Source organism: Dromiciops gliroides, chromosome 1 (genome assembly GCF_019393635.1).
Source record: "Dromiciops gliroides isolate mDroGli1 chromosome 1, mDroGli1.pri, whole genome shotgun sequence".
In the NCBI taxonomy this organism is placed as follows: domain Eukaryota; kingdom Metazoa; phylum Chordata; class Mammalia; order Microbiotheria; family Microbiotheriidae; genus Dromiciops; species Dromiciops gliroides.
Window position 1 is genome coordinate 685,563,735 of NC_057861.1, and position 27,685 is coordinate 685,591,419.

Here is a 27,685-nt window from a genome sequence, read left to right on the forward strand (position 1 = left end):
CAGAATCTTTGTACTGGAGGATTTTATATGCTTCATGGCCATGCTTAATGGGAACCTCTATCTCTGTTTCTGTCTTTGTCTCTGTATCTCTCACTCTGTCTCTCTGTTCTCTCTCAATCTCTCTATGTCTCTCTCTCTCATTCATTAATAAAGTAAATTAAATGAGGGCTATATATTTAATACCCAAATTGATTAATTTTCCAGAAAAAACCAAACCCTATGATGTAACAGAATCCATGCTAGACTTGAAGGTAGGAAGATCTGACTTTGGCAACTAGGTGGTAAAGTGAACAGCATTGGGCTTGGATCCAGGAAGATCTAAAATCAAATTCAGCTGCAGAATCTAATTGTGTGAACTTGAGCAAGTCAGTTAACTTTGGCATTGATTTCCCCATCTGAAAAATGGAAATAAAATAGCACCTATCTCATATGGTTGTTATGATAATAAAATGTGATAATATTTTAAGGTATTTTGCAAACTTTGAATTATAATACAAATGTAGTAATAATAGTAATAATAATAGTTATTATATCCTGCTTCAGATACATACTATTTTTGTGACCCTGAGCAATTTAGTTAGAGTCTTTAAGTCCGTTTTCTCTTCTATAAAATGGGGATAATAATATCATCTTCTTCACAGATTTGTTATGAGGAGCAATTATTCCACCAACAAGCTTTTATTAAACACCTACTATGTGCTAGACGGTATACTGAACATTGAAGATACAAAGAAAGGCAAAAGACGGTCACTGTTCTCAAGGAACTCACAGTTTATATGGGTTATTAAATGAAGCAACATGTAAAGCACTTTGCAAACCTTATAGTACTCTATTAGTATTGACTATTAGCACACTCCTCTTCATCCTTACCCCCTCATATAAAAACAAAATGAAACAGTCTCTGACCTCAAAGAGCTTATATTCAACTAAAAGTATAAAAGCCATAATATGTTCCCCAAGAGAAACTTATACAATGTCTTTCTTTTAGGTTGCTGGAGAACTTGTTAATAAACTACACCTTGAGGCTCATATTGAGAAACCAGTGAATACCTATAGTGGAGGAACTAAGAGAAAACTATCTACTGCTCTGGCTTTAGTCGGAAAACCTGAAATTCTCTTACTGGTAAGAAATGTGAATGTCGTCAAACTGATGTTCTTGAAACATGGCCCAAAATGGCTTGTTCATTTCACTCACAATTCTCTGTCAAGTAGAAATAGGTGTACCTCATGTCTGGCTATGTTTACATAAATAAATTAATTTCACTTTTCATCTATTGTATATATTGTCTTAGAACTAACACTAGCGAAAAACGAACCTTTAAATTGGTAAATATATTCAATATCCAATATATCCCAGTTACTTCTTTCTTCTATTTTTAATCTTTCAATTCTTCTCCTTTTCTTGGCATTGTATTCCTTATTCAGGAATACAATATGGTAATGTCTAATACAGGCACTGATTAAATTTTTTTTTCATTGCTGGGTTGTTTAAATCTGATTTATTCCTCATTTAATCCAGTCATTGAAGCTACACATTGTGCTATATATATTTTTCTTAAATTTCCTTGAAATATTTTGTCTGGAGCTCACCATTACCAGCCTCATTGTCCCACAAGCACTCTAACTTTTATTATGCTTAACTAGAAATATGTAACATATAATATGCAAAGACCCAGTTGAGTTATTTAGAATAAAATGCTAAATTTCACTTAATGTTTTGCACCTTAATGAGAAAATGCCTGATTTCTCTATGACTATTCTTTTCTAAGCCTTTAAGAACATTATCATGGCATGATGGAATTTCAAATGTTGTTGTTAATTTGAAAGCATTTTCTCTAGCCAAATGGATGCAACTAAATGACATGTTAGCTAACACTTGTCACTTGTTCATTAGAATAACCACATGTTAAATTTGATTGGTTTCAGTTTCCCAAATTAATTAAGGGCAGTAAAGATCACCATGGTAATTTAATGCAAGGGAAATTTCTTAGTGTTTTGTTATCCTCTAATTACAATTTTCCCTCTACCACAATAAATAAGAGAATGGGAGGAGAGGGATCCTTTCTAAAAAGAAGACAATTTAAAAAATCCCCTTTATCCAATTAAAAATTACTATAGGTATAAATATACTCCGAGTAGTAGTTAAAAGGGTCAATAAATCTATTAGCTAAATATTATATTTTACTAATTCTTAAGTGGGCAAATCTCTGGAGGGAGAAATATACAAAACTGGGATCCTCCCAAGATCAGAACTTAGACCTGTCTTTCTAAAAGTTTTTGCAGAATGAAGAATGTTCTGTAAGGTTAGATGAAGATAATTGTTATTCCAATTTTCATAAAAAGAGAGTGAAATCTCTGAACCATTGACCTAAAAACTTGACTTGACTTTTTGGCAAAATTCTATAATATATTATTAAAAATGGTTGTCAAGGGGAAAACAATATTTACACAGTATATCATGCATAGATGAATGAAGAACAAATCAAAGTAGAAAAAAATGTCATGGCAGAATAATCTCAGTTTTTTTTTCAGGGAAGACTAGTCAGTATAAGAGATATTGTACAATTATTGAAGGCATAAATGGCATACTAATAAAATTTGTAAATGATGGAAAGCTGGGATTGATAGTCAACACACCAGATAGGAAATTCTATAAAGTTCTTAGCAATTTAGAATGTTGAACCAAATATAAAAAAGTTTAAATACTAAGATCATACAGGTAAATTTCTGGTACCTATTGACTTCTACTATCTCATAATTTAGGTAACAAATCGACAGCTGCTTTTCTAACAAACTTTTGATTAGCAAAAAATAAAGGGGCTACAGAAACACTCATTTTTATGCTGTTCTCTTTTGGGCTTCATGCAAACACAATTCTGTGTAAATGTCCAGTTGGTCCCTGATTTGGAAATCCTGAAAATCAGTCCATCTTTGTTATAATTTTTCTTAAAATTATATTTATATTGGGGGCAGCTAGGTGGTACAGTGGATAGAGTACTGGCCCTAGATTCAGGAGGACCTGAGTTCAAATTAGGCCTCAGACATTTGACACTTACTAGCTGTGTGACTCTGGGCAAGTCACTTAACACTCATTTCCCTGCCAAATATATATATATATATATATATATATATATATATATATATATATATATATATATATATATATATATATATATATATATATATATATATATATATATATATATATGTATGTATATATATATACATATATATATATACATATATATACATATATATATATATATATATATGTATGTATGTATGTTCATACTGTGTAAAATAATTCATTTAATAAAGTAGTACTTTGAGTTTACAACATCACAGGATAAATGCTTCTGGAAGTTCTGTTACACCTTTATATATCAGACTCTAATGAAGACATCAGTTAGAATTTGCAAGTGTTTTGCCTCTGCCCCATTTCCCTTCAAGTTTTTTGGTTATTCAAACTAAAGCAGACTCATTCAATACATGTATTCCTATCATTTTTTTTGATGGGGCAATAGGGGTTACCAGGGCCAGTGCTTTATCCACTGTGCCACCTAGCCGCCCCCTCCTATCACATTTATAATCTTGTTTTAGGTAGACAGGCAAGAAGCATTGCTTAACTGCTTTCATAACCCTGAAAAAATTTATTTGTAGGTTGATTTGGCAAAACTCCTTAAGAATTATATGTCATTCCCCTTTCTTTGATTCTTCCTTTATTGTGTGTTCTAATACTGAAACCAACTTTATTCAGGTTCTGAGAAGGGAATTGCAAATTTGACAAAATAATCTTCCTGTTGCTGGCCCTGAATTGAATTTAAAATAAATTATTGGTTCAAGTACAGTTTACATGTATTTGGTAAATGATTGAAGGAATTTAGTTTTCCTTGCGAAAAATAAAGTTTTAAAATATTTGTTTGCCATAATGGAAGTGATGAGAAATGATTTAACACTTTTATATAAGAATGAGGTTGGAAATTTGTAATGCTAAACTGGTCTGTCTTCAATCTTTAATAAGTATTCTAGATAGTCTCAAATTGAAGACTAAGCTTTTGAAAGAAGGATTATTTTAACTATTTGCCAAAATATTTGGAAAGTGAATTAGGTTAAATAGGCTAGTTTTGTGGCCAGTAAATATCATTAACAGGAAGAACAGAATGCTATACTTGAGCCAAGTACCCATATGAGTGTCATTGGCTTTAAAAGTCTATTTTAGTCTTATTTTTAAACTCCTAAAGGATTATACATTGGGTTTGGATTAAGGATCTTAAAAAAATTACACCCACATACCTATCATATGGGTATGTTAAAGGTATTTGTGGCGAAGATCATTCAATTGAAGTAAATCCTGTCAGGTGAAATGAGGCTAAAGTTTTATATTATTTTTTTTCTTGATGTACCTCATAAAATCATATTTTTTACCTTCAGGATGAACCCAGCTCTGGAATGGACCCTGGCTCTAAGCGGTACCTCTGGAAAACTATAATGAAGGAGGTTCAGGAAGGATGTGCTGCAATTCTTACCTCACACAGGTATATTACTTTCACTATTTTAGAATAATAATAACAGATCTTTATGTTGGCAATAGGGAGCCAAGGAAAGTTTTATTGCTGTTATTTTTATTATGGCTGCATTGAGTGTGTATATATGTTTTTGTTCACATGCCTCAAGAGAATCAATAGGATGATAATAATAGTTAGCATTTATATAATGTGTTAAGGTTTTCAATATTTTTATATAACTTATTTGATCCTCACAACAACATGATAAGGTAGGTGATATTATCATCCCCATTTCATAGATGTGTAAACTCAGGATGAAAGTGGTTAAATGCCATCCCCAGGGTCACAGATAACAAGTTGTCTGAGGTAGGATTTAAAATCATGTCTTCCAGCCTCCAAGTCTCCCATTATATCCACCATGTCTTCTAGAATCTGGGCAAATTCTAGAATAATAACTTAATTATGAGAGATGGTACTAAGCATTTTTCAAATCAGTGCCACTAAGTCAGTCACTCAACAGATATTTATAAAGTTCTTGCTGTATCCCAGGCACTATGCTGAATGTTGAGGCAACAGAGAAAAGCTCAAGAAGTTCACATTCTACTAGGAATGCAACATGCATACCACTATAAATTATGTGTAGAGTATTACAAGTTACATGTAGAGTACTTAGAAAGTAATCTCAAAAAGGAGACACTAGCAGTGTGTAGCAGGTAAGGCCCCTTGCAGAAATGTAAAGTGCAGAAGTAATGTTTGAGCTGAGTGTTGAAATAAGTCAGATAGCAGAGAAGAGGAGAGAGAGAGAGCATTTCAGGTTTAGAAAAAAAAAACTGTGAAAAGGAATAGAGTGGGGCAATAGAAGGTTTTGGGTGTGAAACTACAAGAAGGCTGGTATTTCTGCATTTTAGGAGGACAGTAAAGTGTAGAAGACCCGGAAGATTGAAAGGGTCAAGATTGTGAAGGGATTTGATTTGAAATAGAAGGGAGGTAACTGGCATTTATTGAGTAGGGGGCTGATGTTTTGAGATTTATAATGTAGGAAAACCACACTGTTAGTTGAGTGGAAGATGAATTAGAGTAGGCAGACTTGAGGCAGAAAAACTAAACAGAGGACTTTTGCAATATTCCAGGTTTGTGAGCCTTTACTAGAATGGTAATGCTATGTGAATGGTAAAAATAGGATATATGGTAGAGATATGGCTGAGGTAGAAATGACAAGACTTGGCAATAGTTACCTGAAATAGAAAATGTGAATGCTCCTGAATTTTATCTAAAATATTTGTCATATACTGCAATCATATATGAAGAGCTACTATAGAATGGTTCACTCGTATTTCACCTGCCTCTACCATGCCCTGACCCCACCTCCCCCACATTTTATAGATAAGATTTTAACTCACATTTGCTGGTGCCCAACTTAACACTTTCCCCATCGTAGAAGGTTGTATGCTTAATATTCAGGCATTAGGATAGATTTTGTAATCATGGCAAGGCCATTAACTCATAATTTCCAAAATCACTATCAGCCCATTCTGTGAAACGTGATGGATGTTGTGATTCTCACTCTTCCGTGTTCCATAATATTTGAGTTCTAACTATCCAGTACTTTTCTACAGATTTCAATCCATGTCATTTGACATTTGCTTTTTGTCACAATGTACTGGAAGCATGCTTAAATATTATCAAAGCACTTTCTGTATCCTATGGTTTCTAGCCTATTTTAAAATAAATTAAATATATTTTGAATAAAGCCAAGGTTGCTAAGAATATGGCCTAACTGCTTAATTCATTTTTGTTCCTTATTTTCCCAGCATGGAGGAGTGTGAAGCCCTTTGCACTCGTCTGGCAATCATGGTCGATGGCAGTTTCAAGTGTCTCGGCTCTCCTCAGCATATTAAAAACAGGTATAAGGCTTTTTGACAATTGAGCCTGTTATTACTCAATTTTGCCAGCCGTTTCAACAACACTGATAAAGGGGGTAAGGAAGCAACAATATTTCTGTTGTCTGTTCTCTCTTCTGTCCTGGTTGAAGTGTAAGAGTGAAAGAATTGTGTTTTTTCCATGAATGATTCTGTTTCGTAACATGCCCCAAGAGGCCTGGATTCAGAAAGCTCCACTGTTACTGAGTGCAGTGATGCTTGATACTCCAATTTCATCACTTACCAAATTAACTAGGCAATAATGATAAATCACTGAAGTGTCTTCAGCGCTCAGTTTTAGAGGGGTAAAATGAAGACTAGAGGTGCTAGGTGGAACGGTGGATAGAATATTGCAGCTGGAGTGAGAACCTGAATTTGAATCTGGTTTCAGATACTTACTAGCTGTGTGAACCTGCGCAAATCACTTAATCCAAGTAATCTTAGTTTCCTAGGAGAAGGAAATGGCAAATCACCCCATTATCTTTGCCAGGAAAACCCAAATGGGATCATCAAGAATCAGACACAACTGAACAATGACTAAACAAATAAAAAAAAATGAAAAGGAAACTCTTTTACAACCTTCTAACCTTAATTGGGCACACACCTTAAGCACTCCGTTCTGATTTCTTACTCCTGATATGGTTATTGTTTGGTTTAATTTGGGGCTATTTATGGATTGCATTTGTATTTGTCTGCATTGCTGTGACCAGAAACTCAGCAATCAACAAAACAAACATTTGTTAAATATCTACTACATGCCAGACATCTTTAGTTCCAGGCATTGGATCTGAAAACACAAAAATTCACCGATCTCAAGGAATTTATATTTTAGTGGGGGAGACAGTATATAGATATAAATACACAGACAAGAACACACACGCATACAGACTACTGATAGGAATAAGAAGACATGATTTTAGTGGCATAGGGAACTCCTAGATCATCAAACTTCCTCTACCAATGCAGTAGTCTGTTCCTACATTGCAACTTATAGAGAGTTACTTATAGCATAAAGCGGTTAAGTCACTTGCCCAGGGTCACACAGTCAGTATGTGTCACAGGTATAAGTCTTGAATTTAGGTCTTCCTGGCTTTCAGGTTGTATCTCTATCCACTAAGGTTTGCTCTCTCTCCTTTTCTCTCTTTTTCTCTCTCCTTCTCTCTCTCTCTCTCTCTCTCTCTCTCTCTCTCTCTCTCTCTCTCACACATATGCACACACACACAGACACAGACACACACACACACATACACATACCCAAAGAAAATAAATATAAAGAATTTTTGAGAGGAATAGTACTAACAGCTGGGGGATTAGGAAAAACATCATATAGAATATGGAGCCTGAGCTGTCTTAAAGGAAGTAAGATATTTTCAGAAATGTAGGGGGATAAGAATGTATTCCAGGCAATGTAGACAGATGGAGACAAAACACAGAGGTGGATAATGGAATGAAATGTGTGAGGAAAAATTTCTACCTCATAACCTTTCCCTCAAACCCTGCTTCTCCTCAATATTTTCCCCCTAACAATGATGTTACTCTCCCAATTATCAAGACCTTAATTAGAATCATCTTGGATTTTTTTAATCTTCCCCTCAACCCTACAACCGTTTATCATTTGTCAGGTCTCATAGATTATAACTGCATTGTCTATTTCACATGTTCCCTCATTTCTAGTCTCACAGACACAAGCTTTAACAAGATACCCATCATTTTTTGTCTAGATCAGTGGTTTGGGTGCATGTAACTCCACTATGTGGAATGACTCTAGTTACCATGTGATCAGTAATAGAAGGGTAAGGAAGACAGATCATATCCCACCCTCCAAGAGAGTAAATCATAAGGGCCTTTCTCCATTACCATCTCACTATTCCTATCAGAAATTATCTATCATTCAATAGTCTATACTCTGCCTGCCTCCTAAATCTCTCCTTCTCTGGGTATACAAGATCCAAACCTTTGTTCATTCTTCTCATCTGGACCAAGCACCAGACACTGAGAGCAATTATAACTTGACTACAAAATGGGAATCCAAAGCATCTTCATAGATACAGATCTCTTCAAGGAAACAGAAAGGGAGAATCTTGCCTATCCAACATTCCTTTGTTTTGTTTGTTTTCTACAGAATGAATTACATACAATGGGTAGACATAGATGAGTTATGATTTGTATGACCTTCATATTATTTTTACCTCCTAAACTTCCCTTTTTCTGAATTTCCTTATTTCTGTTCACAGCACTCATTATTCTCAAGACACCTAGGTTCACTACTTTTGTAAATTGATGAGGTATGACCACTGAAAGCTTTTGAACTATACACTATATACTATTTGAACTATATACTATTTTCTTTGGGAAAATGCTTAGAAGATTTATTGAATTTTAAAATGATTTATATATTGGTTCTTTCATAAAAATATAAGTGGTCCAAATAAGGCTGTTCTCTTCTGTGATAAAACATTGCCATCAGTAGTATATTACCTAACAAATTAATATGCACACACACAATAAATCTATCCTTTCACATGGTAAAAATAATGTTTCCACAATGAATTTAAAAGTAACAACTATTCAGAAGAAACATGCCTAGAAATATTTCAATTGCTATGTGACTTTTTTGTGGAAGATAATTTATGTTACCCAGAAAAGTTCTCCTCTCTGTCCATTTAAAAAATTAAGAGTAATAATTTCTAAACTTAAAAAGTTTTTTTCCAAAAATTGTCAGTGGATTTTTAATTCTTTTGCTTAAACAAACAAACAAACAAAAAAGCAATATTCTCTGCCACTATACTTTTCTTCTTCAGTAATTTCAGTCATGTCTGATTCCATGAACTCATTTGGATTTTCTTGGCAAAGATACTGTAGTTGTTTGCCATTTCACTTTCCATCTCATTTTACAGATGAGGAAACTGAGGCAAACAGGGTTAAGTGACTTGCTTAGGGTCACATAAATGTCTGAAGTAGGATTTAAATTTAGGTCTTACTGACTCCAGGTCCAGTGATCTATCCACTGCACTACCTAGCTGCCCCTATACTTGTCTTTTTTTTTTTTTTTTAGTGAGGCAATTGGGGTCAAGTGACTTGCCCAGGGTCACACAGCTAGTACGTGTTAAGTGTCTGAGGCCGGATTTGAACCCAGGTACTCCTGACTCCAGGGTCAGTGCTCTATACTTGTCTTAATGCATTCATTTAAAATATTGCATTAGTTTCCTTAGCTGCTATTTCATTGTTGATTTACATTGAGTTAATCAATAAGTATTTATTAAGCTCAGACTATGTGCCAGGCACTATATTAGGTAGTGGGGATACCAATGCAAAGGTGAAAAACCCAGATTCATAAGAAACTTACATAATAATGGGGAAATGAACAAATGCACATGTATGGATGTATGCATGCATGTGTGTATATATGTCCATCAACAAGTCAACAAATATTTGTTGATTTCCCCATTAGGATGTATGTGTGTATACACACATATACATATAAACACACTTACACACATGTATATGTGCATATATTTAAATAATTATAAAGAAAATGCATGAAGGGTATTTAAATATATGGAAATTTGGGAGATACTACACTAAAAGTTGGAAGGGAATCATGAAAGGCTTGATGTAGAAGGTACCATTTAAGTTGCATCTTGAAAGGAAAGGAGGGCGATTATGTGATAGAGGAGAAGGGAATGCATTTTAGGTGTGTGTGATGGCCAATATAAAAAGAGATAGCAGATGGCAGATGGCAGATGGAGTATCTTGTGTAAGGAACAATGAGAGGGCAGTTTGGTGAGATTGCAGAGTGCCAGAGAACAAGTCAATGTACAATGAGTTTGGAAAGATTGTTTGGGGCCAGCTTATAAAAGACTTTACAAATCTAAACTGAGAACTTTAAATTTTGTCCTACTTCACTAAAACCTCAAAATCTTCATCATTTCCTTTTTAGTCATCCCTCCCCCGTCTGATATTTGTTTTGTTGATTTTCTGAACTGAAGTAGAAGACGTTATTCATCACAATTAAGTTCCATCTTATTAGACAGGGCCCAATGTTTAATTCTGCCAAGATCATTTTGGATCCTGACTTAGTTATCTAGTTTGTTGGCTATCCCTTCCAACTTTCTGTTATCTGATTTGACAAGCATGCCATCTATATATCCAAAAATTAAAAAAAAAACCTGAAAAACAATATGTTTAAAACATTTTGAGGCCATGCGAAGATCCCCGGAGCACTCTGCTGGAGACTGCCTTCCAACCTGACATCTGAAAATTAACGAGTAAGCTTTGGATCTAGCCATTCAGCCAATTTAGAATCCACCTAATTATAATAACATCTAGCCCACATGTCTTTCAGATCCTTACAAGCACTGCATGAGAGACTTTGCCAAATGCTTTGCTAAAATCAATACAAACTCTGTCCAAAACATGCCCCTGATCTAACAGTCTAGTAATCCCATCCAAAAAGAAAAAAAAATATGTATTGCTTTGGCATGATTCATTCTTGATGGATCTATACTGGCTCTTTGCATCCTTTTCTAGGTGTTCACAAACTGTCCCATCTTTTCTAGAATTTTCCCAGGAATTAAAAATAAACTTATTGCCCTATGGTTTAGTAGATTCCATCTTGACTTTTCTCCTTTTAAAATTATTGGGAGGATATTTGCCATCATATATAATCTTATAAATGTTTGCTTCTTTTTACTTACTATCTGTGTAGGCTTAAACAAGTATCCTAACATCTCTGGGCATCACTTTCTTCAACTGTAAAGTGAGGGTGGTTGTAATAAATAATTCCTAAATTCTCTTTCAATTCTAAGTTATGGGATGATATAACCCTAATCCTCTTTCCACTTGACCACACTGTGTCTTTTTCATACCACTGGAAAATTAACCTTTCTATTAAACATATCTGATCATATAACTCTTTTTCAAGTATCTTTAGTAACTTTCGGTTTAATTTTAAATAAACTAGAAATTTTCAAGTGTGGCATTTGTAGTCCCTCCCTCCACATTTGGCTCTAACCTATCTTTCAAGGTCTCATACTTCTACTCATTTTGGGTTGCCTCTGTTACAACCAGACCTCAGATGAATCTCAAGTATTCCTGCTTCCATGTATTTCTTCATGTTGTTTCCTATGCCTAGAATGACCTGATGTTTCCTGCCCTCTTCCTAAATATTAAAATCCTACTCATATTTTGAATTCTAGCTCATGTTTGCTACTATAGAAAATTTACCCCACAATGTTCCAGTTAGAAATAAGCTCTATGTCCTTTCAATCTGCAGAAAATTTTTTCTCTAGTGCTCTTATATTCTCCTTTCTCATTTAGTTCTGAGGAAAATCAAAGGTAATAATAATAATAATAATCTATCATCTATCTATCTATTCACACACATGAAATATTATAAATGTAAACCAGGCTATTATTTATTATATGTATGAGGGATCTGGTATCTATGTGTGATGAGGTAAAAATCCTATTAGGGAAAATTAATGCAAGCAATGATTCAGAGGACGATAATAACCAAGCCAAATAGTTCAGTATGGTGAGAATACTCAAACAGTTTAAAGCATTGATCAAATATGAGGATGGGATGGGAGTGGAAGGTTTACCTAATGCTTTAAGGCTTGAGAAGAGCTACATATACATTTTCTCATTTGACCCTTACAACAACCCTGTGAGCTATATGCTACAGATGTTATAGGCCTCAAATCCATAAGTTAAGGGGATAACTACTCCAAACATATAAATGCTTCCCCAGGTGAGAACAATTTGTTCCAATAGCCATGAGGGCAGCTGAAGCACGCAATGTGGAGTACTTAGAGTTTGGTTAGACAGTGAAGATGTCAAGGTCATTCTCTGCATCCCAGGTCATCTCTAGTCTTTACTTTTGTCTTCCCATTGGACGTTAATGATTCTGGAAAAGAGAGTCAGCCTGGTGACATTACACAATTCTATCTCACTTTAATCCAATTCATGTACAAGCCAAGACATCATTTTATGATGTCATTGCTCCTCTTTGAAAATGAACAACAGAAAATAACAATTAATTGTATTATTCTGTGCTATTATCAGCCATGATATAAGCATTATAGTTATCTGTGCTCATCTCTCTTCTATTAATGGTATCGCAAGCCCCAAGGGAATTTGTATTTATTTATTTAAATTTTTAAAAAAATACTGCTCCAGAACAAAATTTTAAAATTCATTTTTATATATAACCCTAAGATTTTTTTTACACATTTATGGGCCTAAGTAGTATTTGCTTGAATGAACTGAAATTGTTGACCAATCAGTAAGTACTTATTGAGTGACTGCTATGTTCCAGTTATGGTACTGTGAAGTTTACATTCTAACAGAAAAGAAAATATTTGTGTACACAAATGTAAACATGTAGGATGAAAATAAAAAGAACAACATACAAATTAGTACAGAGTAGTTAAATACAAGGTAGTCTGAGGGGAGACCACTAACATTTAGGGAAATCAGGAATGGTTTTCTGAAGAAGATGGTTCTTGAATTGAGTACTGAGAAAAGACAGGGATTATGTGGGGTAGAAGTGAGGAGTGAATGATCTAGTGTAAATGGATGGAGATGGGAAATGGATTGGTCTTTTGAGGAACAATCATAACAAAAATAGCTAGTTTCACAGAATAAAAGAAATAAACAATGATCCTGGAAAGAAAGATTGAGTCCAAGTAGTACAATTCTTTAAAAACTAAAAAAGAAGGGTTTATATTTTATCTTAGACACAATAACAAGCCACTTGCATTTCTGGAGTAGGGGAGTTTTGTGGTTAAGAAAAATCACGTTGGCAGCAATGTGGAGAGTAGGCTCAAATGAGAAGAGATCTTAGTCAGGAAGACCAATCACAATACATTGCCACCATCCAGCTGAATTGTGAGGAAGGCCTTAAATAAAGGCATCAGATACAAGAAGATTTGTGAAGTTAAAAACAAGATTTACAACCAATTGGTTATGTGGGAGAGGAGAGGAGAGAAGGGGAGAGGGGAAGGAGAGGGAGAGGGAGAGGGAAAAGAAGAGGGAGAGGGAGAGGGAGAGAGAGAGGGAAAGAGGGAGAGAGGGAGAGGAAGAGAGAGAGGGAAAGAGGGAGACAGGGAGAGGAGGAGAGAGGGAGAGAGAGGGAGAGAGAGAGAGAGAGAGAGAGAGAGAGAGAGAGAGAGAGAGAGAGAGAGAGAGAGAGAGAAATTGAGGATAGTGACAAGGTTATAAACCTGGAAGACCAGAAGAATGGTACTACCTTTCACAGAAATAGGCAAGTGAAGAAGAGTAGCTTTTAGGATAAAGATAATGAGTTTGTTTTAGATGTGTTGAAGTTGCTATGTCTTTGATACATCCAGTTTGAAATATAGGCAACTGGTGATGCTGGACTGGATATGTAAGGCTATTAGTCAGTTACATGAAGAAGATCATTAAATATACTGGATGTGCTAGAGAAAATGGAAAGAGAATAAAAGAAGATCCAGGAAAAACTTTAAGGAACAATGACAGGGGGTAGAGCATAGGGAAGAAAAAAGGAGGGAATAAGCATTAATATGATGCCCACTATGTGCCAGATACTGTGCTAAGTGCTTTACAATTATCTAATTTGATTTTCAAAACAATCCTGAGAGGTTGGTTGTCTTATTATATCCATGTTATAATTGAGGGAACTGAACATACAGAAGTTAAATAATTATAGTTAACATTTATATAACACTTACCATGTGCCTTCTCTCATTTGATCCTTACAATAAACCTGGGAGGTAGGTGCTATTATAACTCCCATTTTATAGATGAGGAAACTGAGACAAACAGAAGTTAAATGACTTGCCGAGAGTTACACAGCTAGTAAGTCTCTGAGGCCAGATTTGAATTCAGATTTCCTGATTCAGGCTCTAACCCCTGCATCACCTAGCTATCTCAGCTAGGAAGGAGGAAGAATTCTACTATAACAGTCTCCTTAACTGCTTCAATCATATTCAACCTTTGATCTTTAAAGAGAAAGAAATCTCCCCTATGCTATTTGTGTGATTTTTAAATAAAGGTCATACATTAGTAAATGTGAGCCAAGAGGCATACTAAAAGAAAAGAAAGCTTTTGTATGAACATATATGTTATTAGTCTTCTAGAGAGCAATCTTTCCATAGAAAGATGGGTACTAATAATTAACTGTCTCATTAAACTTGATGGAATGAAATTCTAAAATAATAATCCTAAGATAAATCTTGTTGTCATTACATTTTGGCAGTCTAAGTTACTCAATATGTCTTTATACTATCATGAAAAATAGTAATAATATATTGAAGAGGAGAGATATATCTATTTTATCTAGATACCTTTTTTGAATTCAAGATTCATAAAATCTAGTAGAGTGTTTACATGTTACCCTAACAGATAAGCCAAAACACAAGGTTAAAGGAAACCAACAATCATTGATTGGGAAGAAATGAAGGAATGGGAGGAAAGAAGGGGAGAAGAAAGGAAAGAAGAAAGGAAGAAGTGAGAGAGGGAAGTAGGAAATAAAGGAAGAAAAAAGTTTCTATTTTATTACCATCATGGAGGTTATATTTTATTGCTTACACACAGAAGGTAAACAGGTTCAAAATTGTGGTTATTTGAATTTGAGGGAAAGAGTTTTAACAACTGAGGGAGGGGATCATTTCCCAAATAGAATGCCATATGAGCTGAGTTTTGAAGGAATCTAGAGATGCTACGGTATAGATATGAGAAGAGAGTGCTTATTAGGTTTGGGGAACAATATATCCAAAGGCATTCATATTGGGACACAGTATTGATTTTGGAAAACAGAATGTAGGGCAGGAACATAAAGTGCATGCAGGCCGTAATGCACATTCATCCCAGAAAAGTAGTGTGCATTCAGAATGAGAAGGGCTTTGTTTGTAAAACTGAAGAATTTGTTCTTTATCATGAGGCAATAGGGAGCCAATGAAGGCTGAGTAAAACACATTCAGATTACTGTTTGAAGAAGAATATTTTGGTAACTTTATCAAAGATGTGTCAAAAAGGAGAGACAGCAGGAACTGGGATTCTAATTAGGAAACTAGTAGTCTAGGCAGGAGGTTATGAGAGCTGACCTACTGGCCATGTGAGTAGAGAACATGAGATGAATGCAAATGATGTGTAGGTAGTATTGATAGGACATAGAAGTTGTTTGGATATAAAAGATGAGAGAGAAGAATAGTAGATGATTGCAAGTTTACCAACCTTAGTAACTGGAATGGTTATGTTATCTTTAATAGAAATAATAAAGTTTGGAAGAATGGCAGATTTATTGCAGGGGCAAGAAAGGGGAGATGTTATATTCTGGATATGTTGAGCTTGAGATACCTGTGGATCATCCAATTGGAAAAACATCCAATAGGAAGATTGTTGTTGTTCAGTCACTTTTCATTTGTATCTAACTCTTCATGACCCCATTTGGGGTTTCTTGGCAAAGATGCTGGAGTAGTTTGCCATTTCCTTCTCCAGATCATTTTTAAGATACAGAAACTGAGGAAAAGAAGGTTAAGTGACTTGCCCAGGGTCACATAACATGAAAGTGTCTGAGGCCAAATTTGAATTCAGGAAAAGTCTTTCTGACTCCTAGTTTGGCACTCTATCCAGTGTACCACCTAGCTGTCCTAATAGACAGATAGTGGTCTTTTACTTATTTTTGTGAGGCAATTGGGGTTAAGTGACTTGCCCAGGGTCACACAGCTAGTAAGTGTTAAGTGTCTGAGGCCGGATTTGAACTAAGGTCCTTCTGAATCCAGGACTGGTGCTCTATCCACTGCGCCACCTAGCTGCCCCTAGATAGTGGTCTTTTAAAATAAGATTTATTGACATTTTCTGTTTCTTACATAACCATAGTTATCTGAAATATCCCTTCTCCTCCAAGATAATAATCCTATATAACAATTAGTATTATTTATAGAGGAAAAAGAAACCAACACATTGAAAATATTCAAAACATTGTATATTGTATTAGAATTTTATGCTCCACAAAGGGGTGGGTTGGAACTATCCTCTCATATTTCTTCATTTGAGTCCTGCTTTAGATCACCAGGCAAGATAAAATACTAGACACTGAGGCCTTTCTTTTTTTTAAATAGAATTTTATTTTCCAAAATATATGTAAAAACAAAATTTTAACATCAATTTTTCTTGAGCTGAACTTCTAAGCATTCAAACTTCTACTATAGAGAGTGCAACTCTGATGGACCAGCCACATTTTTTGAATGCCAAATGTACACTTGGAGATCTTACACAAGGCAGGCACTCACATAGAGGTCAGAAGAAGTGTTACAAAGACACTGTCAAGGTCTCTCTGAAAAACTTTGGGATTGATTGTGAGTCATGGGAGACACTGGTGCAGGATCGTCTACCATGGCATGCTGGCATCAAAGAAGGCACTGCATTGTACAAGCAGAGAAGAATTGCAATAGCTCAAAAGAAATGTGAGATGGGCACCTTGGAGACATCTCCCTCCAGCATGACCATATGTACTATTTGTTTCTGACCTGTGGTAGAGCCTTCCAACCTCATATTACTATGACCAATCACAGCCAGACATGTGATACATTGACCCTGCCATCATGATGTCAATTAGCCCAAAGGACAAACAACAACATTGTAAAGAATTAATTGTTATTTGAGGTTTTTATGCCTCAGCACACTGGCCTGGGGCTCCGCAAACCGCATGGTGCTCCACCCACTGGTTGTAGTCGTTGCCAGGGCTCTGGCACCTCAAGTGATCACCACTCGCTGATGCCTACATGGGCCTGGCAAAATTATAATGATTGGAAGCCTAGTGAGGGAAATCTTGTGACTGTCAGAGTGGCCATCCCATTGGCTGGGACTGTGTGGGGTGTTTCTAGGTTTGGGGGAGAAGAATTGGGCATTCTAGGTGGAAGCTGGAAAGCAACAGGCATTCTGCTGAGTATTTTCAGCTGATTCCTGGGCGGTGGTATTTTTTCAGGTATTATAATTTCCTTTTCCCCATTTTATTTCCTTTCCCTTGATCCTACTGATCCTGTTTGTGGTTTTTTTTTAAAGTTCGTTCTTGTTAAAATAAATCTTGTTCTGTTTTGAGGGAGTCTACTGGTCTCCTTCCTTGCCCCAATATTGCGGCAAGCCGCTTAGCTAGCACTCCTCAATTAAAAATTGGTCCCCACAACATACAGCTTATCTTTATTTTTTTTTAAATTACTTTTAATGGTGTGTAGCCATTCTTTCCACTTACATTATAGTTACTGTGTGCCTTGTTTCTTTACTCTGCATCAATTAATAAAGGTCTTTCCATGCCTTTTGGTATCCACACAAATAATTTTTATAGAACAGTAATATTCCATTACATTATTGTACCACAATAACTATCTACTAAGAAGATAAGGAAGGGTTGCTTTATGGACCAATAGAAAGATTATCTATATCAATGTGATCATATATTTACTGGAGTACTATTATTGCTAAGTACTATTAATGTCGCTTCTACTCTTTCTAGCTCATGTTCATATATTACTGTACAATTCATAAAAATTATTCCTCACAATAACCCTGGGAGGTAAATGGTACAAGTGTCACGCCTGTTTTGTAGGTGGGGAAACTGAGATTCAGGAAGGTGATGTCCAAGTTCCCAGAGAGAATGTGAGAGATGGAGACTGAACTCAATACTTGTGATGTCAAGTCTCTTTTTCTCTGACTGTCACCTTTACCTGGAAGTCTCTTCCTCACCATTTCTGTGTACTTCCTTCTCTAGCTTCTTTTTAAGTCCCATCTAATATCTCTTCTTTTACAGGAGGCTCTTCTCAAGTCTAGAGTCTCCCATGTGTTAGTTATTTCCTATTGATGTAAATAGAATATTTCTATGTATTTGTCTGTGTGCTATCTCTCCTGTTAGATTGTAAGGTCCTTGAGGTTAGGGGCTGTTTTTTTGCCCCAGTGGCTAGCTCAGGTCCTGGAACTTAGTAGGTGCTTAATAAACATTTGTTGATTGCTACCAAGGAAGCTACAAATAAGGTCAATGAGATCATAGGGAGCTCCTGGTGAGGAAATTCCCTCTACTCATGCACATTTGTAATTATTCTACAATTTATAATCATGCAGATTGCCTGGGGGCACTATAAAGTTGCCTGATTTTCCCAGGGTCACATAACTAGTATGCAACACTCTTGAACCCAGGTGTTACCAATTCTAGACAGCCTCTCTGTCCACTGTGCCCTGATTTCTTTGTAAATGAAAATAAAGTATTTTAAAATAGTATTTTAGAGTTTACAAAGTATTTTCATTTTTTTGTCTCAAAACACTGGTCAGAGGGAGATAGGAGATATAAATGGATAGCCTGAAAGACTTGGAATCACAAAGATCTTAGTTCATTTCATACCTGAGACTCAGCTCTGTGACCCTAGGTAAGTCACCTAGCCTCTCTGTGTTTCAGTTTTCTCATGGTAAAATTCGGGAGTCTGACTTGATGGCCTAGTCTAAGGTGTCTTCCAGGTTTCTATCTATGCCTATTAATCCACTGAGGCAGGCAGTTCAATTATTAACCACCAGGATGCCAAACTAGTGCTTCTATATAACCTCCCATTCTCAAAAATATTCATTCTCTACTACCTCTGGAGTAAAATGCAGACTTCCCTTTGGCATTCCAAGCCCTTCCCAATCTGGCTGAAGCTTACCTTTCCAGACTAGACTTATTTCTTTTTTTGTTTTGTTTTGTTTTGTTTTGTTTTTTTGCAGGCAATGGGTGTTAAGTGACTTGCCCAGGGTCACACAGCTAGTAAGTGTCAAGTGTCTGAGGCCAGATTTGAACTCAGGTACTCCTGAATTCAGGGCCGGTGCTTTAATCACTGCACCATCTAGCTGCCCCTGGACTAGACTTATTTCACACAACTCTTCCTCATATACTCTACCTTCAAGACAAATTGGGCTATTTGTTGTTCCTCCTACCCAAAGCAACAATTCATTTACTAAACCATTCCTTAACATGAGCTGTCCCCAATATCTGGAATAGACCTCCTCCTCGCGCTTGCTTCCCTAAATCCTCAGCTTTCTTTTAAATAGAATCCAGGTACCTCCTCCTTCCTCCATGAAGTTGAGATTTTTCCTGATTTTCCCAAATTTTAATGTTCACTATATATGCCAAAAATACCTAGCGTCTACTTTCAAATTCATCTATGTATGCGTGAATAATAGCCTTCCATACGTGTATAAGAATGTGAACTTCTGAAGGGGCACAAGGAGGAAAGTTGGCTTTTTGTCTTTTTATCTCTAGCACCCACCACATTGCCCTGCATGTAGTAGGCACTTAAAGACTATTTGATAAATATAAGGCACTTATTATCTCTAGTGTTTGAAAATGAGAAAATTGAAGCTTAAAGAGGGAAGTGGAGGGACTTGCCTAAGGTCATCCAGGAGGAAATGAGAGAGATGGGGAAGCAAATGCCATCTTCTAGCAAGTCCACTGCTTTCCCTACTAGTCCATTGCTGTTTAATTTTTTTCTGACCAGGTCAAAGAGACCTTTTTGCCTCATTTCTTGCCTAGCCTTAATCACTGAGCAGGCATTGCTTCAAGAAAACTGAGACCTACTTAAAAGGTCAAGGTCTCCCACTTCATGTAAGGAGTCTTCAGTCATCCTGATGTATTTCTTGCTACTTGACCCAGATGGCTTCAGAGGACAGAGTGAGGTTCATGACTTTGCAAAATCCTGCCTCACTTAAATCCAATTCACTGCAAGTCATGACATCACCTCCCTGATGTCATGGTCCTCCTCGGGAATGAAGGACATACAACAACATTTCTCTAGGGAAGGGTGAAACCCGCCCCCAGGGACCAAGCAAAATATTTTTTTTAGGGAAGCTATGATTATTCCAAGTAAAGAGAGACTCCACTCTCCCTCATCAGTGTTATCATCTGGCCAATGTCATCATTACCTTGATGTCTGCATGTGTACCAGCAGACGGCAGACACATTAGGATGTCACCTGGAAGGAAACAGCAGCAGCTGGTGGCAACAGCTGTATTATGCCTTTGGAACTGACCTCAGCAAAAACCCAATGCCTGGGGAGAATTATCAGCAAGCCAATAAAAAGCGTGATATTTAAAATACAAAATGTGTGATGAAAATGTCCCAGCCAGTCTGGTTAAAGAGAGGAAAATATATATAAAAAAGCATTAATTGATTGCTACACAATCTACAGGGATTTTTATACTGGTGCCGGCATGAAAAATGATGATTCTAAAAGAAAAAATAATAAAATGCCAAAGAGTAATATTTTATCAAACCCTTTTGTTATCATTTTTTAAAAGAAACATGATTTATGCAGATTTCTTTAACAAATAATGAATTCCATGTTCCGGAACTTTAGTTTTTTAAAGGAGATAATAACATGGATATTTGCAAATAAATAACATTTTAAATATTACCACAAAAAAGAGAAATAAATTGTAAGGTAGGTAGCAGTTCTAATTAAGTATTCATGTAACTATCACTAGAAAGATGAAGTCTTAGGATAGGAAACTCTGCCATGTGATAATTTGGCTCCTTTGAAAATGAAATCATTACTATTAGATGCATTTACATATTTACATCTGCATGGAAGGTTATGTGTTGGTATATGTGTATCTATCTATCTCTATCTATTTATCTATCTATCTTTCTATCATCTATCTATGCACATGTATGTTCCAAATCCTGCTGAATGCTAAAAGCCCTTGGGACTTCCCTTTAAGCACCACATAATATGATTTCCTTGAATAATTAAAGGCATTCTAGAATTCAAAAGCAGAAAGACCATAGAAATAACTTACGTAACCCCCTCATTTGACAGAGAAGGAACTTGAAGCACAGAAAACTGAAGTTACTTGTTTAAACTCCTCAAGTTAATAGAAGATCTGAGACTAGAAGCCAAGTCCTATGACTTGGAATTGAATGTTGGAAGTATTCTTTATAGTAAAAAATGGTGGATTAGGAGGAAAAAAGATCAGTTAGTTTTGGGTTTTGTCAGTATTGTTCACCCAAGGGATATCAGTAATTTGTCATCTCATTTATTTCCATGACTTCTTGCATTTGGATGGGATTAATGTTGACCCAATGTAATTACTCCAAGAGAGTTTAAGGATCTCAGAATGTCATTCTGGGTTTTTCATTTGATGAGTTGAATATCTAGGGCTTTTGAGAATTCAGGTTATGAGAAAAGTTTGCCCAGAATTGTCAGATGTGCAACTATTGATCCTTTAACAGGAAGAGATTACATTCCTTCTACTTTTTTTTAAAACTTCTCCTCCCTTTCCTACTCCTTTAAACAGCTCAAATACTTGATTCTTATCTTTTGTGGAAATTTTTGAGATAAAGGCCTAAAAAGGCATTTTTATTTTGTTGAGGCTCTTTAGGATCATATCAACATAAGAAAATAGAATTAGATTCACTTTGAATTACATTATATAGTGACCCCTGGGATCAATGTATGGAATTTATTAGGGGGGAGGCAGAACTTTTGCTCATTATAAGGGAAAACTTTCTAGCAAATAAATCTATTAAAAAGTAATGTAATGTAAACAAGTTTAAATATCAGCTAACAAATACAAGTTTATATACAAATGTAAATTATTACTATTATGGGAGGTAATAGTCTCACCATCACTGGAAATACTGCAAAATAGTCCTGTAAGATTACTTTTAAACATTGGAAGGGGGAGAACAGATATTCCCCTCTCCAACTTCATGGCACACAAGTTTTGTCCATTTCCTCTACATGATGATGTTGGTGGTGGTGGTGGTGGTGATGACAACAACGATGATGACAATATGCATCTAGGGGTAATTGGGCACCAATCCTACCAAACTTCAAATGTTATTACTGACTTCTTAGTCTTTCCTAGTTTTTCCCCTAAGACTTTTAATCATGAAATATTCTTAAAGAGCATCTATTTTAATCCTTTTATTTTAGAAATGAAGAAACTGAGGCACAAAGTGAAGTACTGAGAGAGGCAGAATTTGAATTCATTGCCTCTGGCTCCAAATATAGCACTATCTCTACTATAACAAATTGCCTTATATATTCTGAATCTTTCTTGATTAATTGTAAACTTTTGGGGGTTTATCACATTTAGAGGTACCAAATTCTAGCATGATCATTGTATACTGCAATAAGTTAATTTAACAGTTAGAAGACCCGAGTTCTAGTATGAATTCTGCCATTGACTTATGTGATGTTAGGTATGCCATTTAATTTCTAGAGGCCTCAGTTTCCTCATCTGAGAAGTTTTGATAATAGCAACTTACCTGCCTACTTCATAGGAGTATTAGAGGAATGAATGAGATAATGTAAAAGCTATAAATGGTCTGCACACGTCAGGTATGATCCAGCTGTTTTAACTATCCAAATACCTGAAGTTGTCATTTGTATATAACTCATCTTGTGTTCTAGAGTATCAGGGTTGAACCTTTTTGTGTATGTTATGGACATCTTGTGCAGTCTTGTGAAACATATGAAGCCCATCCCACAATAATGTCTTTATGTCCTTTATGGAAATTATATTTATAGGATTTTATATATATATATGTGTGTGTGTGTGTGTGTGTGTGTATGTATATGTATATATATATATATATATATATATGTTTATTGGATTATAAAAACCCAACTACATTGAAATAGGTCAAACAAAATATTTTAAAAGAAAGCCATAGACTCTTATTTAAGAATTCCTTTCTAGAATAAAAATTAAAATCACCCAGTAATATGCTGCTGATTGATGTATAAACCAACCAAAAGTAGATTTTCTTATTAGAAGGTAATTCTTCAAACATTAAGCAAACAGCTAAATGTTTCTACCTCCTCCCAGATATTTTCCTATAACTAGTTCTTGCCTCCCCAAAAGACAGTCACTACCACCACCACCGGCACTAGCCGCACCACCACCACTATCGTTACTACAAATAATATAGCACTTATTATAGCAATATAGGAATTTAGTCTTCCAAAGTCCTTTACATATGTTAACTAAATCGAGCCTATCACTGCAACCCTTCTTTTGTATACTGAATTAATAAAGCATTGCGCATATAAATAGCCCTCTTTTCAAAGAACATAATTTTAAAATATAAAGTTTTATTTTAAGTTTATTTTTTCTTTGGCTTTGCATAATATATCATCTCTTATCCAGTGTGTCATCCTTTGTATAAAAGGTTAAAAAATACACCAGCAAAATCATTGACCTTGCCTAATAATGAAGTATTATTCCATAACCATAGGTTCCACTTTTACAAAGAAGGGAGGGAGGTACATTTCCATCCCATTTTCTGAAGTCATGCTTGACTATTATAATTTCACTGCATTACATTTGGTTTTATTCACGTTCTATTTATATTAACATATATATTGTATATATTGTTTTCCTGGTCTTCTTACTTTATTCTGTACCATTTTATAGAAAATTTCCCATTTCTATGTACCTTCATATTTGTTGTTTCTTGTTGCATAGTGATATTTCATTACCTTAATGCACATTTGTTTAGACAATATACAGTCAATGACTATTGCCTTGGTTTACATTTCTTTACTACAACAAAACTGCTGTTATGAATATTTTAGAATATATAGGACTTTTCTTCTTTTGACCTGTTTGAGGGGATGTTTCCGGCAGTGGGATCTCTGGCTCAAAGGGTTTGGACAGTCAGAGCCTTCCCCCCACCACACTTCCTCTTCCAAGAAGGCTTTTTGTTCCACCCCAAATTCCCACTTAGAAAGATAGGGCACCTCTCTTTTCCTCCATATCCAAAAGTCCCACTAATCAAGGTCGTCCAGTGCTGCCTCTTTCACACTTACTTATGGTGAGAGGTACTTGTTGCTCTGGTTCTCTAGGTTGTGGGAGGAGAGGACAAGAAACACCAGAATCAGCACCAGTACTAGGTACTGTTATTCATAGTGGTGTGAACAAAACTTTGGTAGCCGTCTTAAATCATTTAAAGGGATGTCATAGGAAAGAGGGCTACAAGTTTTTTCTGAGCCCTAGAAAGCCAACTTTGCAGGCAGCTAGGTGGTGCAGTGGCCCTGGAGTCAAGAGGACCTGAGTTAAAATCTTACCTCAGACACTTACTTGCTGTGTGACCCTGGGCATGTTACTTAACCACTATTGCCTTAAATACCCAGAGCCACTGGACCCAGATGGCTCTGGAGAAGAAGATGAGGTTGGTGACCTTGCACAGGCCTCCCTCATGTAAATCCAATTCACTGCAACTCATGATGTCATGGTCATGAAGTACCACCACCACCACCACCAAGAACAACAACAGAAAGCCAAACTTTAAACAAGGGGTAGAAGCACAGAGATAGGATAGGATTTGAGGAGCTCTGCCCAAGTAGAATGTGATCATGTGGAGTTTTTTGTTGTTGTTGTTGTTGTTGTTGTTGTTTTTAGGCAATGGGGGTTAAGTGACTTGCCCACTGTCACACAGCTAGTAAGTGTCAAGTGTCTGGGTCCGGATTTGAACTCAGGTCCTCCTGACTCCAGGGCCAGTGCTCTATCCCCTGCTCCATCTAGCTGCCCCATCATGTGGAGTTTTTAGTTGACAACTTCAAGAAGAGGCTGGATGACTTATTAAGTCTCCTGTTGAGGGAATTCTTGTGAAGTTGGAGATTGGACTCAATAGTGCCAGTCCTTCCTGGGAGGGCAAATCCAGGATCACTACCCAACCACTCAATAACTATGTGGCTCTGAAATAAGTATAGGCCTATGGTTTCTGCAAAGGTCAAAGCAGGCTTCCTGTGGGTCCCAGAAGGTGATGTCATTCCTCAAAACAAAGAGGCAGACATCAAGGAGTCTGGAGTGATAATGTGGTGGCAGTGCCTGAGGAACTGCCTACAGTGTTGTGGAGGGGCACATTAGTGTCTTCAGCAGGGCTCATGAGGCACTGAGGTGGATAATGGGAGCACCTACCTTTGTTCCAAACTGTAGCCAACATTCTTTGCTGAGGTGAAGGAGCTGTCCAAGGGATTTAGACTAGAGTATGATTGGTGCCTCTCAATCCAGGAGTCCTGGCACTGGGGGTACTTAGCTTTTCTTCTCCAGTCTAAGCATCTTTCAGCTCTGAACCTTTCCCCACCAGTGACTCCAACATGGGGTCCACCTGCTCAGGGAGCCTTCGGGGAACATGGCCCCTCATTTATCTATCTACTTACTGCCAAGGTTGTCTGTATGTACAATTTAGAGACTGCCTTTCAAATCAATCCACAAACATTTACTCTTCCTTGTTCAAGTTCCTGGCACTCATATATATATATATATATATATATATATATATATATATAAAAGTAAAACAGTTCCTTCCCACAAGGAGATTTTATTCTAATGAAAGTGGCAAGGTGTCCATAAATAGATATATACAAGATATTTACCAAGTTGATAATCTTACTAGGCATCTTTAGAAGACAAGGCATTAACAAACAGGGTTTTTGGTTTTGTGTTTTTTTTATTTTTTGGAAAGGTACAGAAACAATAAAGGCCCCTTTCAGAAGGTGCCTGATTGAGCTGAATCTTGAAGGGAGCTAGGGATTTCAAGAGGCAGAAATGAGGGGATAGCCAGAGAAAAGACATGAAGATGGGACATAGAGAATACTATGTGAAGAAAAGCAAGTAGACCTGGATCTCTGAGTACCAGGAGATGAATGATGTTTAACAAAACTAAAATAATAGTAAGGAGAAGTAATAGTAAGTGTTGTGAAGAGGTTTACATGCCAAATAGAGACAGAGCTTATTATCCTAGGGAAAATAGGGAGCCACTAGAATTTTTTAGGCAGTAGGCTGCCTAAATCTAAGAATAATAATTCAACAATACACATAAAAATTATGAATTCCATGTGTAAATGCAGTCTATACTCAGAAAAGTGAATTTAATATCTACATAGCAAAGGAAATAGATTTTGTATTAGAGGAGAACACATTTTAGGCTTTAATGAATCAAGATTTGAGATTTTAGGAGAAGCATTATTGATTCTACCTCCAAACAATACAGCTAAGTTGTTTGCCATGGGCTCTTGAAAAGTTCTTTGAGATCTTTTGCATGTTCCCCCCAATAGAACATGTATTGGCTCCTTCAGCTTTTGCGCATGGAAATTATTAACCCACTTTATAAATCCATGTTTGAATTCTGTTCACTAGAAAGACAAAATGGCACCATTTTTTGTAATAAATTTGCTCATGTTTGGACATTCTCTCCTAAAATATTTGTTTTTTTCAGCCAGTTCCATATATATATATATATATATATATATATATATATATATATATATATATATATATGTGTGTACTATGATACCATAAATGAATGAAATCTGAAATAAGTGTGATGTTAATTGCTATGTGGGTCAGTTTTCCAGAGTACTTGAAGTTATGTCTGGTTCCCTAATGGAACTTCCTTATTGTCTTATTGTCTCCTAGACAACTATAAATGTCCATTGTTTTTATTTTATTATCTGTTGTCTCTGTGTTAGAAAGATTTGATTTGTACTTTAGAAGGGAAGGGAAACATTCTGTTCTTCTGACTTACTACAGGCAACCAAACCCTCAAGCTTCCTTACAGATGTTGTTGTTTGTCCTTCCTTCTCGAAGACAACCATGACATCAGGGAGGTGATGTCATGACTTGCAGTGAATTCAATTTAAGTGAGGCAGAACTGTGTAAAACCACCAGTCTCACTGTCTCCTGTAGAGCCATCTGGGTCCTATGGCAAGATATACATCAGAACCACTGGAGATGGTCCCAGATGTTTGAGGCAATCAGAATTAAGTGACTTGCTCAGGATCACATGGCTAATATATGTCAAGTATGTAAGGCTGTATTTGAACTCACATCCTTCTGACTCTAGGGCCAGTGCCCTATTAAGTGTGCCACCTAGCTGCCGCCTTACAGATGTACATAAAAACTGAAGAACCATAAAAAACATTTTCAGCCACACATTAAATTATGAAATATAAAATTTTAAAGGCAAAACTCAGTTCAATTTCATAAAATACATAATTTTCCTGTAGTTTGCCTAATATTTTTGGGGGGTTGACAATGTATGATTAAGGATATCACCCATAATATAATCATAAAAACCCAGCCAAAAGGAAGGGATTGTGTAACCTAGATGAGATTTTGAAATCACCCCTTTGCTTATCCCCACCTCCTTTAATATGTTTTGGTTGCTTTGACCATATAGAATATGACATTGCAACACAAGATAAATATCTACATGCAAGAGATAGCATGATTTTCTTATGCCAA

At 36.1% G+C, this 27,685-nt stretch overlaps 1 protein-coding gene across 1 annotated transcript in view; it reads left to right on the top strand.

Moving 5' to 3' along the window:
- ABCA13 (ATP binding cassette subfamily A member 13) overlaps positions 1–27,685 on the top strand; it is a 506,393-nt gene that overhangs the window by 462,629 nt on the left and 16,079 nt on the right. The window contains exons 56-58 of the mRNA XM_044001141.1: positions 989–1,123; positions 4,432–4,535; positions 6,317–6,409. Coding sequence (XP_043857076.1) covers positions 989–1,123; positions 4,432–4,535; positions 6,317–6,409 — 332 coding nt within the window. The remainder of the gene's footprint in view (positions 1–988; positions 1,124–4,431; positions 4,536–6,316; positions 6,410–27,685) is intronic.